The sequence below is a fragment of the Astyanax mexicanus genome, chromosome 8 (genome assembly GCF_023375975.1).
Source record: "Astyanax mexicanus isolate ESR-SI-001 chromosome 8, AstMex3_surface, whole genome shotgun sequence".
In the NCBI taxonomy this organism is placed as follows: domain Eukaryota; kingdom Metazoa; phylum Chordata; class Actinopteri; order Characiformes; family Acestrorhamphidae; genus Astyanax; species Astyanax mexicanus.
Window position 1 is genome coordinate 13,851,689 of NC_064415.1, and position 21,752 is coordinate 13,873,440.

At 38.5% G+C, this 21,752-nt stretch overlaps 1 protein-coding gene across 1 annotated transcript in view; it reads left to right on the forward strand.

Annotated features, from left to right (window-relative positions):
• Nucleotides 1-296: 296 nt before the first annotated feature.
• Nucleotides 297-21,752, forward strand: part of rin1b (Ras and Rab interactor 1b) — a 50,839-nt gene continuing 29,383 nt past the window's right edge. The window contains exons 1-3 of the mRNA XM_007238481.3: nt 297-818; nt 19,127-19,252; nt 20,835-20,943. Of these exons, the coding sequence (XP_007238543.3) occupies nt 19,127-19,252; nt 20,835-20,943 (235 nt within the window). The 5' untranslated portion in view covers nt 297-818. The remainder of the gene's footprint in view (nt 819-19,126; nt 19,253-20,834; nt 20,944-21,752) is intronic.

Genomic DNA, 21,752 nt, shown 5'->3' on the forward strand with positions numbered 1-21,752 from the left:
ATACATACTTCTTATTGGATGGATAGCAACAATATGCACTAATATGTGTGGCATTTGTTTTGTTATATAAATAAAAATAATAACGAATAATATTAATACATACAGTCATAACACCTGAAACACTGTAAAAAAAACTGTAAAAGTGCCTCATTAACAAATTCTCCACTCTAGAATCCCACTGAAGACCATTTGTTAAGCTCTCCTCTAGCGCCATCTAGCGGACATGTGCTGGAGCGCAGCGCGTGGTGTGAGGTGTGACGCACTGATGGAGGACCGTCTCAGCGAGATCTTGAATAACACACCTCACTTTCTAAACGTGGGCGTTTTTTTCTGCTCAGATAAATGACGTCTGTATCTAAAAGTACAGTTTATTTCTGTGCACTTCCAGAACCACTATACCAGACTGCATACTGTAATCAGTATTCTTACAGAAGGATTTATTGACATTACAAAAATGTATGTGCAATGCAGATAATGCAGAGGATTGTATAAGTTCATACATTTAGATCGATAGTTTCGTTTTTAGCGTCAATTATTCAATTTATTGTCATCTGCGCTTACTGCGCATGCGTGCGCCGAAGCATGGGAAAAGTTGGGTGTGCGTTTTGAACTGAGCGAGAGGAGCGAGGAGGGGAGATGTTCTCCTGAAGCAGAGCAGCTGATGAATCCGGTGGGGCTCAGGATCTTCATAAACCTTCTGTTTAAAAAAGAAAGAAAAGCGAGAAATCATGAGCCATGATACCTGCAGGATCCCTGTGGCTGAATCTGATGAAGCTGATGCTGTTCTTCAATCACAGAACTAACAACTAGAAGAAAAGGTAAAGTTACTCTGAGCTTTTTCTTCTTCCACAGTTTTTTTCATGGACGTTCATCATTTATTAGATGTAACTTTAGCGTCTCTGATCTCTTGTGTGTATCTTAATATAATATGTAAAATAATATTAAACTTATTTGGAGAGGAACTAATGATATTTAGTACAATGTGTGATGTTTATTGTTGTGGACTGCTTTATATATACTTATTATAAAGCCTCATAACTTTATATTCCTGAGAAAAAAAAAGATCAAGCACAAGACTCAGATCTTAGATTTAGGTGTTAGCTGGCTTAAGATGGTCTAATCTTGTCTTTGATGGTCAGGGTGGTTGAAAAAGGCTGGTCATATAGGCATTGTATACACTGGTGTATGAATGCTCTTATTTAGGTTTAATGGATTAGCTGGTGTAACCTACCTGTATGATCATAATGATCATGCAGTTTGACCAGCTCCATCATACTTAAATAAAGCTATTCACACTGCTGGTTATGCTGGTCAACCACCCTGGTCCATAATACTCAAATAAAAGCTGGGAGTTGGTGTATTTAAGCTTTTATTGAAGTTTGATGGGTTTGCATCAAGCTGGTCAATCATCATGGTCATGCTTGTCAACCAGCTGCATCCTTCTGAAATGAAGCTGTTTATACTGGTCATACTGGTCAACCAGCTCCATCATAGTTTAATGAAAACTGGGCTTTGATGGTCAGGGTGGCTGAAAGGCTTGCCATGATGTGCCAATAAAAGTATTCAGGATTCTATGTAAGTTTGATGAATAGGTTGGTCATGCTGGTGAACCAGGTCCATCATGCTCAAATGAGCTGTTAATGCTTTTAAACCATTGTTGTCAGGTTGGTCATGCTGGTCAGTCAGCATGGTCATGATGGTCATGCTCGTTATGCTGGTTGATCAGCTCTGTCATATTCAAATAAAGCTGTTCATACTGGTGGACTAGCTTTTTTAAGCTGATTATGCTGGTCAGTCAGCATTGTCATGGTGGTCTAGCTGGATTGTGATGTTCTGTAAAAGACTGATCATCCAGTTAAAAGCATAGCCCATGTTGGTGTATGTATGCTCTCATTTAGTTTTAATGGATTAGCTTATCTACCATCATCACCAGCTGGTTGTTAAGGTGGTGTTGGTGGACCAGCAGTATTAGGCTGTTTGATGGTCTTTCTCATTATGCTGGTCAACTGTATTGGTCATGCTGGTCATACTCAAATAAAATGTTCATAATGATGGACCACAGTTGTCAGGTTGGTCATGCTGGTCAATCAGCATTATGCTTGTTGATCAGGTGTATCATATTCAAATAAAGCTGTTCATACTGGTGGACTAGCTTTTCTTAGCTGATCATGCTGGTCACTCAGCATGGTCATGATGGTCAGGCTGGAAAAAGGCTGATCGTGTAGTTGAAAACATAGACCATGATGCTGTATGTATTCTACCACTAGGTTAACTGGATTAGCTTGTCTACCATCATCACCAGCTGGTTGTTAAGGTGGTCTTATGGGTGGTCCAGCAGTATTAGGCTGTTTATGTTGATCAATCAGCATGGTTATGTTGGTTATGCTGGTTATGCTGACAAATCAATGCCATCCTAGTCAGGTGGGCTTTGCTAGTCAAGGTGGAATGGCTGGTCATCTAGGTATAAATATAGCTTATGCTGGTGTATGTATGCTTTAATTTGAGTTTGATGGAGTAGTATCACTAAATTGACCAAGCTGGTCCTCAAGCTGGTCATACTGGTCTTTTGAATGATCATAATGTGATATTGGTCATGCTGTTCAGCCATCCTGGTCATGCTGGTGAACGAAATGAAGTGGTTCATACTAGAGGACCAGCATTGCCAGGCTGTTTTTGCTAGTCATGGTATGATGGTCATTCTCATTATGCTGGTCAACCGTCTTGGTCATTACAGTCAACCACTTCCATCAGTTGCTAGTTGACCAGCTCCATCATGCTCAGATGAAAGCTGGACTTTGATGATTAGTGAAAGGCTGGCCATCTAAGTGAAAACATAGCCATAGAATTTGAATGGATTTGCTGGTCTATTAAGATCACCAGTGTTGCCAGGCTGGTCTTGTTTGTCAGTCAGCATGCTTATAATGGTCAACCACCTTGGTCATGCTGGCCAGCCAGCTCCATTATACTCAAATGAAGAAGGTCATGCGGTTGTCATCCTTCTGAAATGAAGCTGTGTAAACTGGTCATACTGGTCAACCAGCTCCATCAAAGTCAAATAAAAACTGGGCTTTGATGGTTAGGGTGGCTGAAAGGCTTGCCATTATGTGACGCATATCCCTATTAATGCTTTTATTTAAGCTTAATGAAGAGTTTTGTCTATCAGTACACCCAATTTAAGCATGCTTTTTGTCAAACTAGTCAGATTGGTCATGCTGGTGAACCAGTTCCATCATGCTCAAATGAGCTGTTCATGCTTTTGGACCATTGTTGCCAGGCTGGACTTGTTGGTCAATGAGCATGACCAGCCTTGTTTGTCAGTCAGCATGGTAATGATGGTCAACCACCTTGGTCACACTGGCCAACCAGTTCCATCATGCTCATACCATACAACCAGCTCTTTAATATTCAAATACAAGCTGCACTTTGGTGGTTGATTTGGTTGGAAAGCTGGCCATCTAGGTGAAACCATAGCTTTTGCTGGTGTATGAATGCTTTTATCTACTGTAAGATTGATGGATTGGCTTGTATTCCAGCATCAAAAATTCAACCAAGCTGGTTTTCCTAGACTTTCCTAGAGCTCCCAGTGCACCATCACCAGCACTTATCATTAACAGTCTTTGTAGCCTTTGTTTAGTAAACCCCTTACTCTCTGTGCTTAATATACAGTCATAAATATTAAGAATAATTTTCCACTACCACAAATCTAATATATTGTGTAGCTGTGCAACTCTAATATATTGTGTAGCTGGGGTGTGTGAGGAAAGGCAGTTCAATAAGTCTATAATATCTATAAAGAAGTTAAAGCTGCTGTTTCTGAGCTACTTTATTTCTGCAGTGGTCTATGGGTGGGCTCTGGTCTTGCTTTTTATAGACTGACACTGCGTGCTCAGAGATGAGTGAGTGAGCGGTCTTGCTGAAAGAAGCTGCGATGAAGAGGCGGGTGATCTTTCTCTTAATCAGTAGTGTTCATCTAATATCTACTGCTCTGTGCTTTATAGCTACACTTATGATTTCTCAGAGCCATGTTGTGGGTTTGGGTCTTTTGTGAGAAGGGTATCTGGTACATTAATCCAAATACTGTTTAAAGCATTGTGTTTTCTTCTGTTAATTGTCACTGATGTGTTCGGAATCTCTCACAGCAACTTGTGAATAAATTGGACCATAGTAGCCTCAGTATATCAGTATTAAACAGAAAAACAGATGATCTTTAGTACTGTAATTTGTTGGAAATGTGAATCATTTGTAGTAAAATACATGAATGTACTCTTACTGTCATAACATTATACTTATTGGACAGAATGGGTATCCAGTGGAAACATCTGCTTTGTCTCTTTTCCTTTAGGCTAGTCACTTAACTTTGCCTTAGTAAGGTTCTTTATGCCGGTCCAACAGGGGCCAGCTGGGACAGACCGGGGCTGCACATCATGGTGTGTGGCCCATGGTTCCCCTGCCTCCACACTTAAACTAAAACCTACTTTGATTCAAGCTGGGAACTTTTTGGGTTCCAAAATTTGGTGCGTGATCAGGAATGGAAAGTTTAATGTCTCTATAAAAGTGTAACTCCTTTGTTATGACATTATGTTATCATTATATTAGTGCCATTTAATGTTTTTAAAATGCCAACAATATCATTTATCTCAATAATTTCTGGGACAACATATAGTAAGCAAAAAAAAATACCGTGACAGGCGTAGTCGTGGACCTTGAGGTCTCTGGTTTTGAAATGTGACAGAGTTTACATTCTGCTAAATGTTTCTTCTTTCAGGAAGTCCTGCGTATAAATTTACGATGATTTACATAAACAAAGAGTATAACTCCAGCAAGCCGGTGAAAAAGAGCACATTTAACTTAATAACAGACTATTCAAAATTAAAAGTGATCATTGATTGGATACTGAACGAAAGCAGTAGTAGCTGTTTTTTCACTGTTAGCCAATCTGCGTGCAGATTTTAGGCACACAGAGAAACAACTGAATATTTTTAAGTAACAATGAAGCACTGTTGTAAGTCGCTCTGGATAAGAGTGTCTGCTAAATACCTTAAATGTAAATGTAAATGGATATCGTCACTAATTTCCCAGTTCGAATCGATTCCGATTCACAAGTCCCGATTCGATTCAAATTCGATCAATTTAGGTAAATTCCAGTAGTTTATAAAAACGGTATAAAAATGGTAGTTTAAATATTAAATATTGTAATCATACAAGGACCCTTAAATTTCCATTATTAAAATATTACTGTTTCTATTATATAGAATTAACACAACGGTTACATTCTGTAGCTTTGTTAATTGCTACACCGTGTTTCACATCTCTATACAGGTTTGGAATGGACACTTTACTCAAATATTTACATGTGGATAAAACATAACGTGCTTCCAGAACATTAATGAGACTTTGGAAGCCATCGTTCCAAAGCCGCTGTATGAACGTATATATGTGCGAAATGTTAAAACTAGAAAAACGGGCTAATTCTAAAGATCGATTTGGGTTTATATGAATGGATATCGGCTCATTCAAATGAAGATCTATTAAAATCAAAGAATCGATTTTTTAAACACACCCCTAATTATTGATGTTCAGTAACGATATAAAAAAGGTTCAGTTTCTAATAATCTTCACCTCAGACAAAGGATTTGGACTCCACAGTCTCCAAGTCCACCCCAACACTAGCTCTCAGGGTTCAGTATTATTAAGTGATGTTATAAGTTAGATCAGTCTTTAATTGTGTGGTACATAGTTATATTACTGGCAGTGGAAATTCAGGCTAAATCTACACTAATGCTCATACTTCGATAATTGTCTGAATTTACATCATTTTTTAGCTATTAAAGTGATGCCCAGCCCTGTGTATGTGTGTGTGAATGTGTATGTATGTGTGAATGTGTATGTATGTGTGTGTAAGTGAGTATTGGTTGTCTTGGTGGTGGAGTTTAAGGAAAATAGTGCCAAGCCTCTCTGCTCTGCCTGTGGGGGTGGAAGTGTGAAGACTGTTAGAGCCTCATGGGAGAGAACACACACTTTCTCTCTCTCTCTCTCTCTCTCTCTCTATCCCCATCTCCTCTCTTCCTGCCATTGTTTTTTCCAGTATCTCCTTCTTGTTGTCATATTTAAACAGCATACACACACACACCCTCTCTCTCTCACACACACACATATATACACATGTACACACATTCTGGTGCAGCCTGTTCACACACGGAGCTGCATCGTTCACTGTCCTCTGACTCACGGATGGCACACACACACTCACACCTGTTCGTTGTGTCAGTGACGATGTCATTTGCATGCTGATGTCATTGTCATGTTACTGACCACCGTGTTGCCTTGGTGACCATGAGAGGATGTTGCTGAAGTCACATCTTATCATTTGACTTTTTTTGTATTAATAGAAAAACATCCTCTAAATAGTCCTGAGTGATTCAAGAGTTTCAGTTCCAGATCAGCTATAACGTCCTGCTTAGCTGAAGTCTACAGTTCACTAATTGAATTTTATGTAATTCAGTTAACAGCATCCGACTATTTGTTTAGGACTGTATTCTATATGTGAAAATTATATAATTTAATTTTGTTTCATTTATTTTTCATATATTTTAATTGATTTTATCAAATTGAAAAAAATCTCTGGAACATAATCAAAAGGAAGATGGATGATCACAAGCCAAGTTTTTGCACCAGGAGTGGCATAAAGTTATCCAAAAGCAGTGTGTAAGACTGGTGGAGGAGAACATGCCAAGATGCATGAAAACTGTGATTAAAAACCAGGGTTATTTCACCAAATATTGATTTCTGAACTCTTAAAACTTTATGAATATGAATCTGTTTTTTTTGTATTATTTGAGATCTGAAAGCTCTGCATCTTTATTGTTATTTCAGCCATTTCTCGTTTTCTACAAAATAATGCTCTAAATAACAATATTTGTATATTTGGAACTACAGTGCTCTTTTATGATAATTGGAGAAGCTTACAGCAAGTTTAGAAATAAGGAGATGATAATAATAATGATGATAATGATGATGATGATGTAGTGACTGGTCAGTGTACAGTCATTTATTGAAAATCTTTAATGCTGATTTATCGTTTGTCATTATCATTTTATCTTCTACACCTTCTTTTAAACCCGTGGCTCGTGGTCTTTTTTGAGTGACAGCGATGGTGATGCTGCACGAACTGTCACCTGCCATCATCCATCACTCAATCCATCACCTGTCCTCTACACTACCTCTAATACCTCAGTGCAGCTCCAGCTAAAATCAGTTTATGCTCTTCAAGAGTCATAAAATAACTGGCTATCCAACATATTACACACACACACACACACACACACACTTTCAGACCAGGCAGTTTTACCATCCACATGTATTGCTCAACTCTGACCACCTGCGCTGCTCTTGAACAATATGAGAGCCACTTCATGTACCAGTCACTCACTCTCCAAAATCACTCACCGTGGGGGGCCGGGGGGGGGGGGGGGCGGGGGGGGGGGGGTTGACAAGGTTGAACAGTGGCCAGATTATTTTATGTGCGCATAAAAGAGAGACTGGGAGTGTGTGAGGTGTAAAACAGGGTGTAGTCGTGCTGATCTTTGCTTTTTTAAATTTAGTTTTAACACCTGTGCACACATACACGCATACAGCTCTGGAAAAAATAAAAGACCTCTTAAAAATAATGAGTTTCTTTGTTTTTACCAAATTGAAAAGCTCTGGAATATAATCAAGAGGAAGATGGATGATCATAAGCCATCAAACCAAACTGAACTGCTTGAATTTTTGCACCAGGAGTAAAGGCATATAGTTATCCAAAAGCAGTGTGTAAGACTGGTGGAGGAGAACATGCCAAGATGCATGAAAACTGTGATTAAAAACCAGGGTTATTCCATCAAATATTAATTTCTGAACTCTTAAAACTTGATGAATATGAACTTGTTTTCTTTTCATTATTTGAGGTCTGAAAGCTCTGCATCTTTTTTTGTTATTTTATCTACGTATTCCTCATTTTTTGCAAATAAATGCTCTAAATGACCATATTTTTATTTGTAATTTGGGAGAAATGTTGTTTGTAGTTTATAGAATAAAACAACAATGTTCATTTTACTCAAACACATACTTATAAAAATAAAACTCAGAGAAACTGATTCAGAAATTGAAGTGGTTTCTTCATTTTTTGCCAGAGCCGTATCTCAGTATTGTAAACTGAATAATTTCCAGTGGTTCATTTTCAGGGCTCTACCAGCATCCCTGCAGCTCCTCTGTTCTGACACTGTCTTTCTCATTTTTAGGACAGTCTTATATTTTGGACTCTACTACAGGCCCTTTGCAGTGACCTACATTCCTCTACACTGACAATCAGCACAAATTTATTAACGTAAAATGACGAGTGAACTGCTGAATACAGACATATTTGGGTGAAATGATTTAGATTTAGTAAAGGCTAGACTCATATTACTGGGCTGATGTGGCCCAAATTTAAAGGCTATTTGTGACAAATTGATTTTCAGAGCAGAATATTTCTAGTCAGATCTTGGGCTCTGAGTTTTTATACTGGATAGCTTGGAAATAAATATATTAGAATACATATCAATACAGCAAATATTTGAACACAGCTTTTCATTAAATGTTTTATTTTTAATGAATACTGAAGTCATCCAGATTAGGAAGGAACATAAGGAATCCTGTAATAACTTAAAGGTGTTAAACAAACCAAAATACTAAATGTATTTTGTATAAAAGCATTTAGGTTCTCTTATCTGGGGTGCTGTTTCCTTATCCTGTACAACAGAGGAAACTCTTGGCCTACATTACCTGGGGCAGTCCTGATGAGAGCCAGTCTCATTTGAAACTGAGAATATTGAGGATATTATCAAAGTTCTTTTAATTTTTCATATTGACTGACCTTACTTAAAGTATTTTTTCTTTAATTCATAATTTTTTCATAGACTGTGTCAGTTATTCTTGTAGATGTTTGCATATCCACATACAGGGAAATGGGTTCCCTTCTCTGTTCTGCATTTTATACAACTATCAGGGATATTAAAATTGAATTTTGAGTTTGAGTTTTTTTCAGGAGTTATAAATGTTCTCATAAGCCAATCATATTGAATCAGTTTTAATCTACTATTATTAATACTATACTATCTATATAGTATTTGTGATTGATAACAAGCTTTTTCCGATTCATCTTGAGTAATTTTACTTTGAAGATCTTCCATTCTTGCCCTTCTTTTGTGATCTGAAGATTCTGAAGATGTCTCTACCATTTTCTTGTATATTGTTGAAATCATACCTTTAGCATATGCCAGCTCTGTTGCCAGCTCTTCATTAGCACATAGGGGGGAAATTCAAGTAATTAATTCTTGACAAGTTTAGCACAGCTGTTAACTGAAATCCATTCCATGTGACTACCTCATAAAACTGTTGTGTAAGCAAGAAGTGCTAATTTGAAGAATCTTAAATTCGTATCCAAAAATATGACTGGTACTGTTATATACAGTTTGTGTCTTCTTTAATTGTTGGTTCTACACAAGTAACTAAATTAAGTCTGGAAGATTTTAGATTGGCTTGGTTGGCTAGATTGCCATTAATGTTTTATTGGAAATAAAGTCTGAGGGAAAATATTTTTTAGTTGTTTTACAAGGTAATTTTAAATTTTATTACTTACTTTTTTACTTTATACATTATTTGACTGGCCTCAGGATTACACTACCCACTGCCACAATCTAATACACTAACCACAGGTTAACTACTTGCGAACTAAATGTACTAAACAGAATTTGGCACACTGTTCACTTGTTATACATTAGCCACAAGTTTAAGTACTAACCACAAGTTTAACATGATTCCCAAACGTTTTAACAGTAGTATTAAGATAAAAGCCCCAACCACAAGCTAACATACTACCCACAATCACACAAGAGCTAAAACACTAAGGTAAAAGATTGGGCCACTTCAATATGAATTCTGATATATAAATCTGATTTGTGGCAGTGTGTCTCTGTGTGAACATCCAGATCAGAATTCATGCCCTTTTGCTTTAAGAAGAAGAGAAAAGAACAGTGGAAGGCTTGTGTTGTAAGATGAGAGCACAAACTGGTCAGTAGAATGGCAGATATGGGTCACATTAAAAGATTGTGCAAACAGCCTAAAATAAATATCCGATTTTAGTGGTTGTACCTCTTGTAAATTGCAGGCAAACAGCCAATTAAGTGGTATTTACAGGCGGGATTGTAGATGATACACAAGTTTATGAGATTTCAGACTAACATACTACACTCAAACTTATTCCTAGCCCCAAGCTGACACTACCACAAGCTAGGCTGAACAATAGGGCTGTAACTAATATTATTTAGTTGGTTAACTAATCTGTCGATTATTTTTCTGATTAGTTCATTAGTTCATTAATTCATTAGTTTATTGGTTATTTTCTTTAGGTAAAGCTCCTGTTCCTAGCTTTCTCTATCACTTTACATAATGCAAAGAAAACAAGTTCATATTCATAAAGTTTTAAAGAGTTTAGAAATCAATATTTGGTGGAATAACCCTGGCTTTTAATCACAGTTTTCATGCATCTTGGCATTGGTACTCCTCCACCAGTCTTACACACTGCTTTTGGATAACTTTATGCCACTCCTGGTGCAAAACTTCAAGCAGTTCAGCTTTGTTTGATGGCTTGTGATCATCCATCTTCCTACTGATTATATTCCAGGGGTTTTTAATTTGGTAAAATCAAAGAAACACATCATTTTAAGTGGTCTCTTATTTTTTCCAGAGCTGTATAATCTGTTGTGTCTTTGAACTTCATATGACAGTGTGTGAACTGATTGGGCAGACCTTACCCTTCCCTATTGTGTTTCTGTCCCCAGCACTTTGTGTAGTGTATTGCTGTTACAAGTAAATTATCTGGAGTTTGCACATTTTTATATTCGACATATATAGTAAGTATAAAATATATCGACTATTTGTTCATCATCTGATAATAAAACACATTGATGCTATCTTTCGTACAGTTACATCTACTGTATCTCTAGTTAGTAACTTTTAGTGTGAGAATCCCTTTTTTAAAATGAAATATCTGGATCTGACACTTTAGAAACGCTCCTCCCTCCATTAGCCTGCAAACCTTTATTACGACAGTTTCCACTGAAGTGAATGTAATTTTACTGTGAAATCTGTCAGGATGTCAGGACACTAGCATGGCTGGGCCAGGGTGCGGAGAGAGCGTAATGCTGCTTGACAGGTCGACTTTTCTTCTACCAGTGGCATTTTTTAAGGATGTGCCAGAGTGGGAGAGATGTTTTTGCCAACTGGGCTGAGTCTGTGTACAGCACACCACAATACCCCCCGTTCCACAGCCCCTCATTTAGTCGGTGGCTCAGTGAAACTCATCATTACTCACCAGGGAGACGCTATAGTGCACTGAAAATCTTATAACACACTCATCCTTCAGCCGAGAGATTTCAGCAGCTCGCTGTAGAACCCAGAGTTCTTCAAGTCTCCTACTCTTGACAGTTTAGTTTGGCAGTCTGGAGTGAGAGAAGAGAGAGAGAGAGAGATAGAGAGAGGAAGAGAGAGATAGAGGGAGAGAGAGACTCATTCAACTGTCTGAGTTTCTTTCTGTAAAGGTTTGTAATGAGTGTGTTATTAATTGGCAGAGGCTATATTTTTACATTATTGGAGATAAGATCTATTTTCTGGCCTAATAAAAAGGTAACAGTCCGATTCAGACTTCCAGCTCAAACCCGGCTAGATCTCTCTCTCTCTCCCTCTCTCTTTCTCTCTCTCTCTCCCTCTCTCTTTCTCTCTCACTTATACACGCGCGTGCACACACACACACACACACACGCACTCCTGCACACCTGCACTACTCCTCATATCTAATATCTGAAATCCTCACAACCAATGTTACAGTCCAATTTATCATGCATTATTTATTCCAGCACCTTATGTTGATTTTATCTCCCCTCACACTCACTAGTATATACTAATATTTTAATTTACACGACTAATATACATATAATTGCATTTTACCTTTCTTACATTCATTCTTTTATTTAAATTTAAATATTCACTATAATAATTTACGTCTGAAAAAAAACCAAATGCGATTAATCGCAGTTAATCACAGAATTGTGTTGTGATTCATCGGATTACATTTTTTAATCGATTGACACCACTAAAATAAAGCCAAAGAACACATTTACTGCCCACCAAAGAGTAACATCGCTCTGTAGGCAGATGTTTTGCAGTAAGATTGTGCTTGTGTTGCCAACCATGCCAGTGCCCTACTGCCTTGCTTCCTAATGTACAATTTCACAGTGACGAGATGTGTGCCTCTCTCTCTCTCTCTCTCTCTCTCTCTCTGCCCCCTCATTCTGTCACAGCTACTGCTGCTCTTTTTTCCTCTTAGGAGCACTCCTTCTACCCTCCCTCCTTTCTCTCTCTCTCTCTCTCTCTCTCTCAGTCCTGTCTCAGGAGATCTTCTTTGCTGTGACTTGTCTTTTATCTAATCTTCACTTTAGCCTGAAGAAGTCACACTCCCTCCAAATTTCTGTCTCTCTCTCTCCCCCTCATTTCTCTCTCTCTCTCTCTCTCTCTCTCTCTCTCTCTCTCCTGATGCTTGTTAGCAGACATGTTAGCAGAGCTGTTGACTCTGGTGGGTCTCTTCCTCGTGGTGCTGTCACTGATTGATCACTTCTTTTCCTCGTCATTAAAGGGCCTGTTTCATAGAAAACCATCCTTTCCCCAGAACTGCTATTTAAACATTGTTTCATAACATACAGTGCGATCTGTAGAAATGCCGCTGCAAACTTATATCTGTTCGGATCTCTATGTCATTTTTAATATGTTACGAATACCAAAGCATACAGTACATAAAGCATACAGACCACTTCAGTTTCTGAATCAGTTTCTCTGATTTTGCTATTTACAGGTTTATGTTTGAGTTAAATGAACATTGTTGTTTTATTCTATAAACTACAAACAGCATTTATCCCAAATTAGAAATAAAAAAAATAGTCATTCAGAGCATTTATTTGCAGTAAAGGAGAAATTACTGAAATAACAAAAAAAGATGCAGAGCTTTCAGACCTCAAATAATGCAAAAAAAAAGATTTCAGAAATCAATATTTGTGGGGAATAAGTCTGTTTTTAAATCACAGTGTTCATGCATCTTGGCAAGTTCTCCTCCACCAGTCTTGCTTACTGCTTTTGGATAACTTTAAGCCTTTACTCCTGGTGCAAAAATCAAGCAGTTCAGCTTGGTTTGATGGCTTGTGATCATCATTTTAAGTGGTCTCTTATTTTTTCCAGAGCTGTGTATTATCTATTCAGCATACAGCATTTTATCTGCTCCACCCATTCAAACTGAAGTTAAAAATGGTGTTATTTGATTGGACAAATCGTTATTTTGAAGCGATTTATTTAGTTATCAGTTGAATCCATATAAATGGTTCAATCAAATCTTTCTGTGGCATTTTGCATTGTTTATGATTTATTGTATAGAAAATGATTCAAATAAAAATATGAATTAATCTTCCTACAACTTCTAAAAACATTTTCCCCCAAAAGATTGTCAATCCAAAGGGCCCTCCTTACACAGACTGGAGATCAGTGGAGAGAAAGGGCGATGTGCGTGTTCTCTTAAATGGTGTGTTGGCCTTATTTTTAATTTCATCAGTTATTACCATCATATTTGAATGTATCTGTTTGAATGGAGAAACAGCTTTGTCGTGCTTCCTTCGTATAGTGAAGAAAAATAACGTAAAATATTAAACATAAACTAAGCTATTGGTTCACTTGTGTCAAATTTGGTGGATGAAGCTCAAAAAATATGATCTGTAGAAAAGTTTACAAACACATTTTAGTGTATTAGAATAGGAGATTTTTAGCATCAGATTTAATGTATTTGCAAATGCTTACTGTATTGAACTGTAAAACTGCAGCTGTACAAGAACACTGTTCCATTTAGACTGATAATGGGGTGCTAGTATGAATAATAGAGATACACTTACTAAACTTTTGTTCAGTGAATTTTAACACAGTTCATTCACGCCATAAACCCAGTTTAATTAGTCATTTTTTGCCTCCATTTAAATGGAGCAGTATAGTTTTGTACTGATTTTTTTCAGGTGCTGCACTGTAGTCTTGAACATTAATAAATAATTCCAGTTCTCTTCATTCCTGAAACCATGAAACAAAGCGAAACCTAATTAAATTGGTTGAATCACTAGTTAAATTGAGTCTTTCAGTCCTGACTGTTTCTAAAATGTGGAAAACACACGGCAGCCAATCAGATCATTCATTAACATAGCAATAGCCTATTTTTTTATGAGGGATGATATTGACAAATGCAAATTATGACTGTTTTTGGTACATCATTAATGGATGTGACGTGTAGCATAAATCCAATTAAATTCAAGAAACATGTACAAAATCGTGATTGCTCTCTAACTTTAGCCCTTTGAGACTTTCAACAGTTTCCCTTTCTCGCTTTCTTCCTCCCTTCTTTCTCTCTCAATCTATCTCTCTCATTTGCTCTCTCTTTTCCTCGTTCTCAGTTTTAACTCCTGCTGCTGCTGCATTGCGTAACAGAGTGTGTAGGCTGTTCACTGTTCAGGTCTTTATATAAGGAGATTCTACTCTCCAAATGGACAACACTCTTTGGTTTCTACTCTTTTTTCTCTCCTAATTTCTTTTTTCTCTCTCTCTTTTTTAATATTATGCAGGTGTAGGTCATGCTCGGCATCTATCCCTGATGGGTTCTGATATTTATATATTTTTAGGCACTATTTTAGCGCTGTGTGCTAGTGCGCCGTTAGCGAGGCGTGGACGTTGTTTGCCCATCTCTTTGTGTTTGTTGTTTTGTGTTTGTGTGTCTGTAGGTGGGAATGTCATCAGGGCCAGCTGTCTGAATGAGCGATGCAGCCTTGTTATAGATTCCGAAGCTTACAAATGTACACCATTTGCATGAAGAATATGAGGGCATGAACACTGGGGTGGGGTGTGATTTATCTCCCAGCCATTCTAAATGACTATCTGGCAGGCTGTGTGCATTAGAGGGTCTGCATGGGGTCACACAACATTTGTCAACATTAAGAGCAGCCATCTGACTAATGAACAAGACACTGCTCTTAAATGTCAAGTAGAGAGCACGTCAGCACTGTATATAAAGCTGTAATGTACATTTTCTAACAGAGCTGACGCTGCTTTATGGGAGCCTTTAATACAGCGAGAAGGATCAATTGAGCCCTGCTAATGAATAAACATATAACTAGTTATTAAAAGTAATTTGAAATCTTTAAATTTCTTTATTCATGAACACATTTAAAATAAGTTATCTTACAAAAGTATATAATTATGTAACAAAATATCTATATATATAGTGTCACAGTACCTTGTTTGCAATACTGATTTGATTTGGTGTCAGACAGTGGTTCATTTAACAACACAGATTCGGTCCAGATCAAGAATGGATCATGGTAGCATCCATGGTTTAGGAAAGCTTGTCTTGTCATATTATTTGTATTTGTATAATTGTGTGGCATGCTAAACCGGTTCTGCAGAAACCCAGGTAAAGTGTCACGCTGACCAGACACACAACAGACGCTTGCTGACACCAATGGCACAGTTTATTAACAAAGGGGGTAGGCTTATAAGAGAAATTAGTGACAAAAAGAGGTCAGTAGCAAAAGGCAATAAACAAAGGAAATGCGTTGTAGAAGAGCTAAATAACTAGATTCAATATGCAGAAGAGAACAGAGCAACATGAGGGGTGTATATATACTAGACAGGCCAGGTGGAAACAATCAGTAACCGGGGGAGCGGGAACAGAGTAGCATGATCAGCAGAGTCAGGGAAGTTGTACTTTTACTCGAGTCTGGCTCTCTAGTACTTTATATACAGCTCTGCAAAACATTTCTTCCAATTCCAAATAAAAATATTGTCAATTAGAGCATTTATTTGGAGAAAATAATGCAAAGAAATCCAGTTCATATTCATGTTTTGTTTTAAGAGTTCAGAAATCAATATTTGGTGGAATAACCCTGGGTTTTAATCGCAGTTTTCATGCATCTTGGCATCATGTTCTCCTCCACCAGTCTTACACACTGTTTTTGGATAATTTTATGCCTTTACTCCTGGTGCAAAAATTCAAGCAGTTCAGTTTGGTTTGATGGCTTGTGATCATCCATCTTCCTCTTGATTATATTCCAGAGTTTTTCAATTTGGTAAAATCTATGAAACTCAGCATTTTTAAGTGTCCTCTTATGTCTGGATTTGCATGACATACTGTACTTCTTAGCTACATTAGCCTCTTAGCTCTAGTTCAAGCAAACTTCACACACAGATTATGTCTTGGCTCATCGACCAAGACAATTGTACTATTGGATGAGCAGCATCTGCTACAGTGATCAGTGCTGAATCTTCTGTTAGAAGTCTTGTCCATGGACCGTTACTGGTGCAGCACTGTGTTCTTGCCTGAGCGAGGAATCCGACCCCAGTCTGCCACATGGAAGGCAGTGATGTTCCTCACTTCACAACACCACCTGCTACTCCTTTAATACTGGCAGTGGTGGCGTGATATTCAGCGCTCGTTCCTCTACGCAAGTGTTTGACCTGTATCAGGCTCCCAGCGAGTCGATCCGACCTGCTGACGTTGGCGAGTGAGAGACGGGTCAGTTTAAAAACAGCGCAGGAAGCGAGTGTGTGCGAAGTGTGTGTGTGGTCTCTAAAATAAAATTCAGCTTCCTCTGCTGCTTCTGTCGTTACCTTTCTGACATCACTGCCCCCCTCCCCTCCCTCCCTCATTGTTGTGCCTGCTGTTGTCTTATGTAAGCCGGGCAGAGGAAGTGACAGCGGAGTGGGCTTCAAAAACACGATCTATAAAAATAACCTGAAGTGCATCGGGATGAGCAGGAGTTATGATGAGAAGAACTCTCCTGAAACTAACCAGACACAGAGAGAGAGATAGAGAGATAGAGAGAGAGAGACAGAAAGAGAGAGAGAGAACCACCCTCTCTACTTTGCCAAGTTTTTGCAGCCTTTTTGATGAGCCGTGTGTGTGTGTGTGTATGTGTGATGGAGAGGGAGTTGTGTGTGTGTGTGCGTGCGTGTGCGTGCGTGTGTGTGTTGGTAGAGTAGGTGTCTGTGACTGAGTGGGAATGCCTGTTAGCATGTGTAGGCATCTGTTGCCATGGCAACCATCTGCCGCTACACTCGAGCCCTCTCTAGGCAGCCCACACAGTGTCACACCGCTGATACTCAGACGGAGCGAGAGAGAGAGAGAGAGAGAGAGAGAGGTGGACAAAATGAAAAAGAGAGAGAAAGTGAGAGTGATGGATGGATGGATGGATGGATGGATGGACAGAGAGACAGAGAGTGTTGGAGATGGTATGGTGATCATGCTGGTGATTTGCTGGTGATTTTGTGGTTTTAATGGCGTTGGTGGTTGTGTGTGTGTTTGTTTGAGTGTTTGAGTGAGTAACTGAAGCATAACTAACTAAAGAGACAGAATGTCCGAGTGTGTGTCGCTCTGACAGCGCGCTGACCAGTCTGTCCACATGACATCATGACCAACTGATTCCAATCCGTTTCCTATTGCGCACAGTTTTTTTCCCTAAAGGAAAAACTTATAAACGAGTTCTAATAATACTCTAAACTCCCCCACAAGTGTAATTATAAGTCTAATATTATTCATCCGGGAACATGACTATGATCCAATGAAGCTTTATAAGAGCTAAAGCATGTTTAATTCACTGATTCAAATTCTTTTACTTTTTATGGACCATAGGACCAAACATTGGTCAGTCCGAAAGAGGTCTCTGATCTCTGTCCAGATGTACTGAACCATATTTAACTTAGTTTGCACTGTTAAAGCACTTTTTTAGATAGTTCTAGATAGTTCAAAGTTTAGGACCAATGAAAGAAAGTTAAGGCAGGCTGTCCTCATCCCTAAAACAAACCAGAGGAAAATAAACCAATATTTTGTTGAAATCTGACTCCCCTTGGCATGAAGGCATATCACACAGCTGTATAGTTTTGAATGTTTCTTTTCTATTTTTTCCCACTTTCTCAAATTTGTTCAGGCCAATCGTCCAACACATTCAGTTGCTACTGGCTAAGTGATGTCAGATGCCTCCTCTGGCACATGTGAAGTCAACCACCACCTCTTTTTGAACTGCTGCTGATACAACATCACAGAGCAGCATCACAGTGCACTCGGAGGAAAGTGCAGCGACTCGGTTCTGATACATCAGCTCACAGATGCCCTGTGATCGACATCACCCCAGGAGTGATGAGGGAAAAGAGCGCAATCTACAAGTTTGCCAGCAACTATGATTGGGAGATTGCTGGTTCGAATCCTGGTCATGCAGTTTGCCATCAGCTGTCAAAGCCCAGAGAGAGCACAATTGTCCTTGCTCTCTCTGGGCTTTGACAGCTGATGGCAAACTGCATGACCAGGATTCGAACCAGCAATCTCCCAATCATAGTGACAGCGTTTTAGGCCGCTGGATCACTCAGACCACTTATTTATTAACAAAAATAAAAGGAATCAGAGGGGAATCTATTACGCTCATGGAGTTGCCCCTGGCAAAGAGGTCGAATTTTGGCACAACACCTGGAAAAGCAACTTACAGAACTGCCAACATTTGACAAAATCTAACCAGACTGTATGTAAACAGAGTAGCAAACACAGTTTAAAACAAGTGTAATGCTCCCTTCACCATGCTTACATTTTGGCATGAGGTTTTGATGTTGGGGTTCAGTGTTCTTTTCTCCATCTGAATACAATTTGTCTAATTTTGTTGATTGACGTACACCTAGGTCTTAGCAATGTTTGGTAACTATATTTTAGATTCTGTGATCTTTCTTGAGAAGCCAGGTATTGTAGCCTTAATTTCATTCTTAATTCTTTTAACCTCATCTGTTTAATTAACAACATTTTCCCAGTGAGCTCTTGGAGAAATCGTTAACAGAGGTTCACTTACTTTTTCTAGCCTGAACTGTGGATGTTTGCACAATGTGTTTTTATACTTGTGAATCAGACCATAGTATTTGCCTGTACTTGTATACAAACAACTATAAATGGGTCTGTGTGTGTTTTGTGTGTGTTTATTCCTTCCACTCTGTATTACAGATGGATGACTGTCTTCAGAAGAGTCTGAGTGTTCTGGACCGCCTCCTCCTCACACACTCCATCTGGCTTCAGCTATCCATCAACCCAGACTCCGCCCTCTGCATCCTGCAGAGAGAAATAGTTGGGGTGAGGCAGTCACTGAATCATTTTAATGCACGGATATGGAAAGTTGTGGCCTGATACTAATATCCATTATTCTTTATGTACACATCTACAGATGATACTACATTCAGGGGAATTAGAGAAAGGACTGATATTGCAACAATTTGAGTACAATGCAGATATTTGCATGCAGTAATCCAGCATCACCTACACAGTCTGCATTTTTGGAATTCAATAAATACATTATTTAATATTTTAGTTTCCAGTATAGGTTCCACGTACAGTTTGGACACACCTTCTCTATTTCAGTGTGTTTTCTTTATTTTCATGACTATTTACATTGTAGATTTTCACTTAAGGCATCAAAGCTACGAATGAACACGTGGAGTTATGTACTGAACAAAAAAAGGTAAAATAATTTTCTTCAAGATAGCCACCTTTTGCTCTGATTACTGCTTTGCACACTCTTGGCATCATTCTCTCAATGAGCTTCAAGAGGTGGTCACCTGAAATGATTTTCCAACAGTCTTGAAGGAAGGAGTTCCCAGAGGTGTTTATTAGCACTTGTTGGCCCTTTGCCTTCTTCACTCTGTGGTCCAGCTCACCCCAAACCATCTGGATTGGGTTCTGGTCCGGTGACTGAGGAGGTTCAGCTCATTTGTTTGTTAAGTACATAAAACTCCACATGTGTTCATTCATAGTTTTGATGCCTTCAGTGAGAATCTACAATGTAAATAGTGATGAAAATAAAGAAAACACATTGAATGAGAAGGTGTGTCCAAACTTTTGGTCTGTACTGTATGAAAAAAGCCTAAAGTTGACGCTCTCTCACACTTTCCTTGGTGTAAATCCACCAATTAAAAAAAAAGAACCCACAACAAAAATACACAGAACTACTGAACAGTTTACTTCTCAAAAAAATAATCCAAAAGTCTAAAGTCAATGTGCCCAATGTTAAACATCGGCTAGAGGAGTATAATTACATCCAACACCTGTATCTGACCTCCCACAGCCTCTTTCTTATGTTATAATCTAATTACCCACAGCTATTCTATTCTACATATATGTGGAAACACATTAAATTGCACATATTACCAGATCCTTCAAACAAAATGAGCTGTAATTAATAATGTATTTAAATATTAATAGTGAATAACTGAACTATTACATTACTTACAATAATCCAACAACCGGATAAACATTCTATCTACAAATTAAACCTAGGCTCCTACATCCAGAAACTGTATATTTTGATATTATTGTATTTTGTGATATTGAAATGGATTTATGATTAATTTACTCTACTGTGGAACATGTGCATTTTGATTTTCCCCGTTGTAATTCAACATAACTCCACTTAAAGTTGCATTATGTAAAATTTGTATTTTGTGCTTCTGGGTGCCCTAAAGATTTGGGAGAATCACTACAGAACTGTGGACTCATGTGGACTAATGAAGTAAAGTAATATACTGTAACAGTATTTACATACATACTGTTTTACGCAGTTTAGTATGTGAAAACTTGTGTGGTTTTAGCTAGTTTGTGTGGAGAATAGCAGACATCCACTATGATTTATAATGATATGTTGAATTCTTTTTTTTTGCAGACCTTTCTGGTGTGTAAGTGTACGTCCACTCAGAGGAAGGTGCTGTGTGTGAGAGTTCAGGAGAGCAGTCTGAGTGTCACACAGTACCCCATCCGTGAGGAAGACTCCAGTGAGTGAAACACACCCCTGCATGAGAGTAACACATATGTCATATATCCACACAAACTTTAAATTCCATATTTTTTTCTTTCACCTAATATATTTTTTGAGCCTCAAGTACACTAGTTTTTAGCCATCATCTGTCAGTTTACCGGTCGGTGTACTATATATCTTGATAAATATGTTAGTTAAACTACTTGAAAGTGCCTCGATGGCTGAAATAGGGATTCACCTGCACACACAGCTTAAAAAAAATTAAGATTGAAGATAAACATTGATTGATAGAATGAGATGCTCTGGAGCAGATGGTCTTGTTAGCCTAAAGTCAATGTACCCAATGTCATATATTGGCTAGAGGAGTATATCTACATCCAACACCTGTAGCTTACCTCACTAGCTCTCTTTCTCTCTCTTTCTTTCTCTTTCTCTATCTCTCTATCTATTTATTTTAATCGAGAGATGCATTAATTGTTACCAAGATCTTGCTTTGATGATGGTAGTCTGACCACAGAGTGGTCCAGCGGTCTAAAGTGCTGCCACCACGAGCGGGAGATCGCTGGTTAAAATCCCGGTCATGCAGCTTACCATCAGCTGCTGAAGCCAAGGGAGAGCACGATTGGCCTTGCTCTCTCTGGGTGGATAGATGGCGCTCTTTCCTCTCGTCACTTCTAGGATGATATCAGTCAGCACAGGGCGTCTGTGAGCTGATGTATCAGAACCGAGTCGCTGCGTTTTCCTCCGAGCACTCTGTGACGCTACTCGGTAATGCTGCATCAGCAGCAGTTCAAAATGAAGTGTTGGCTGACTTCACATGTATCG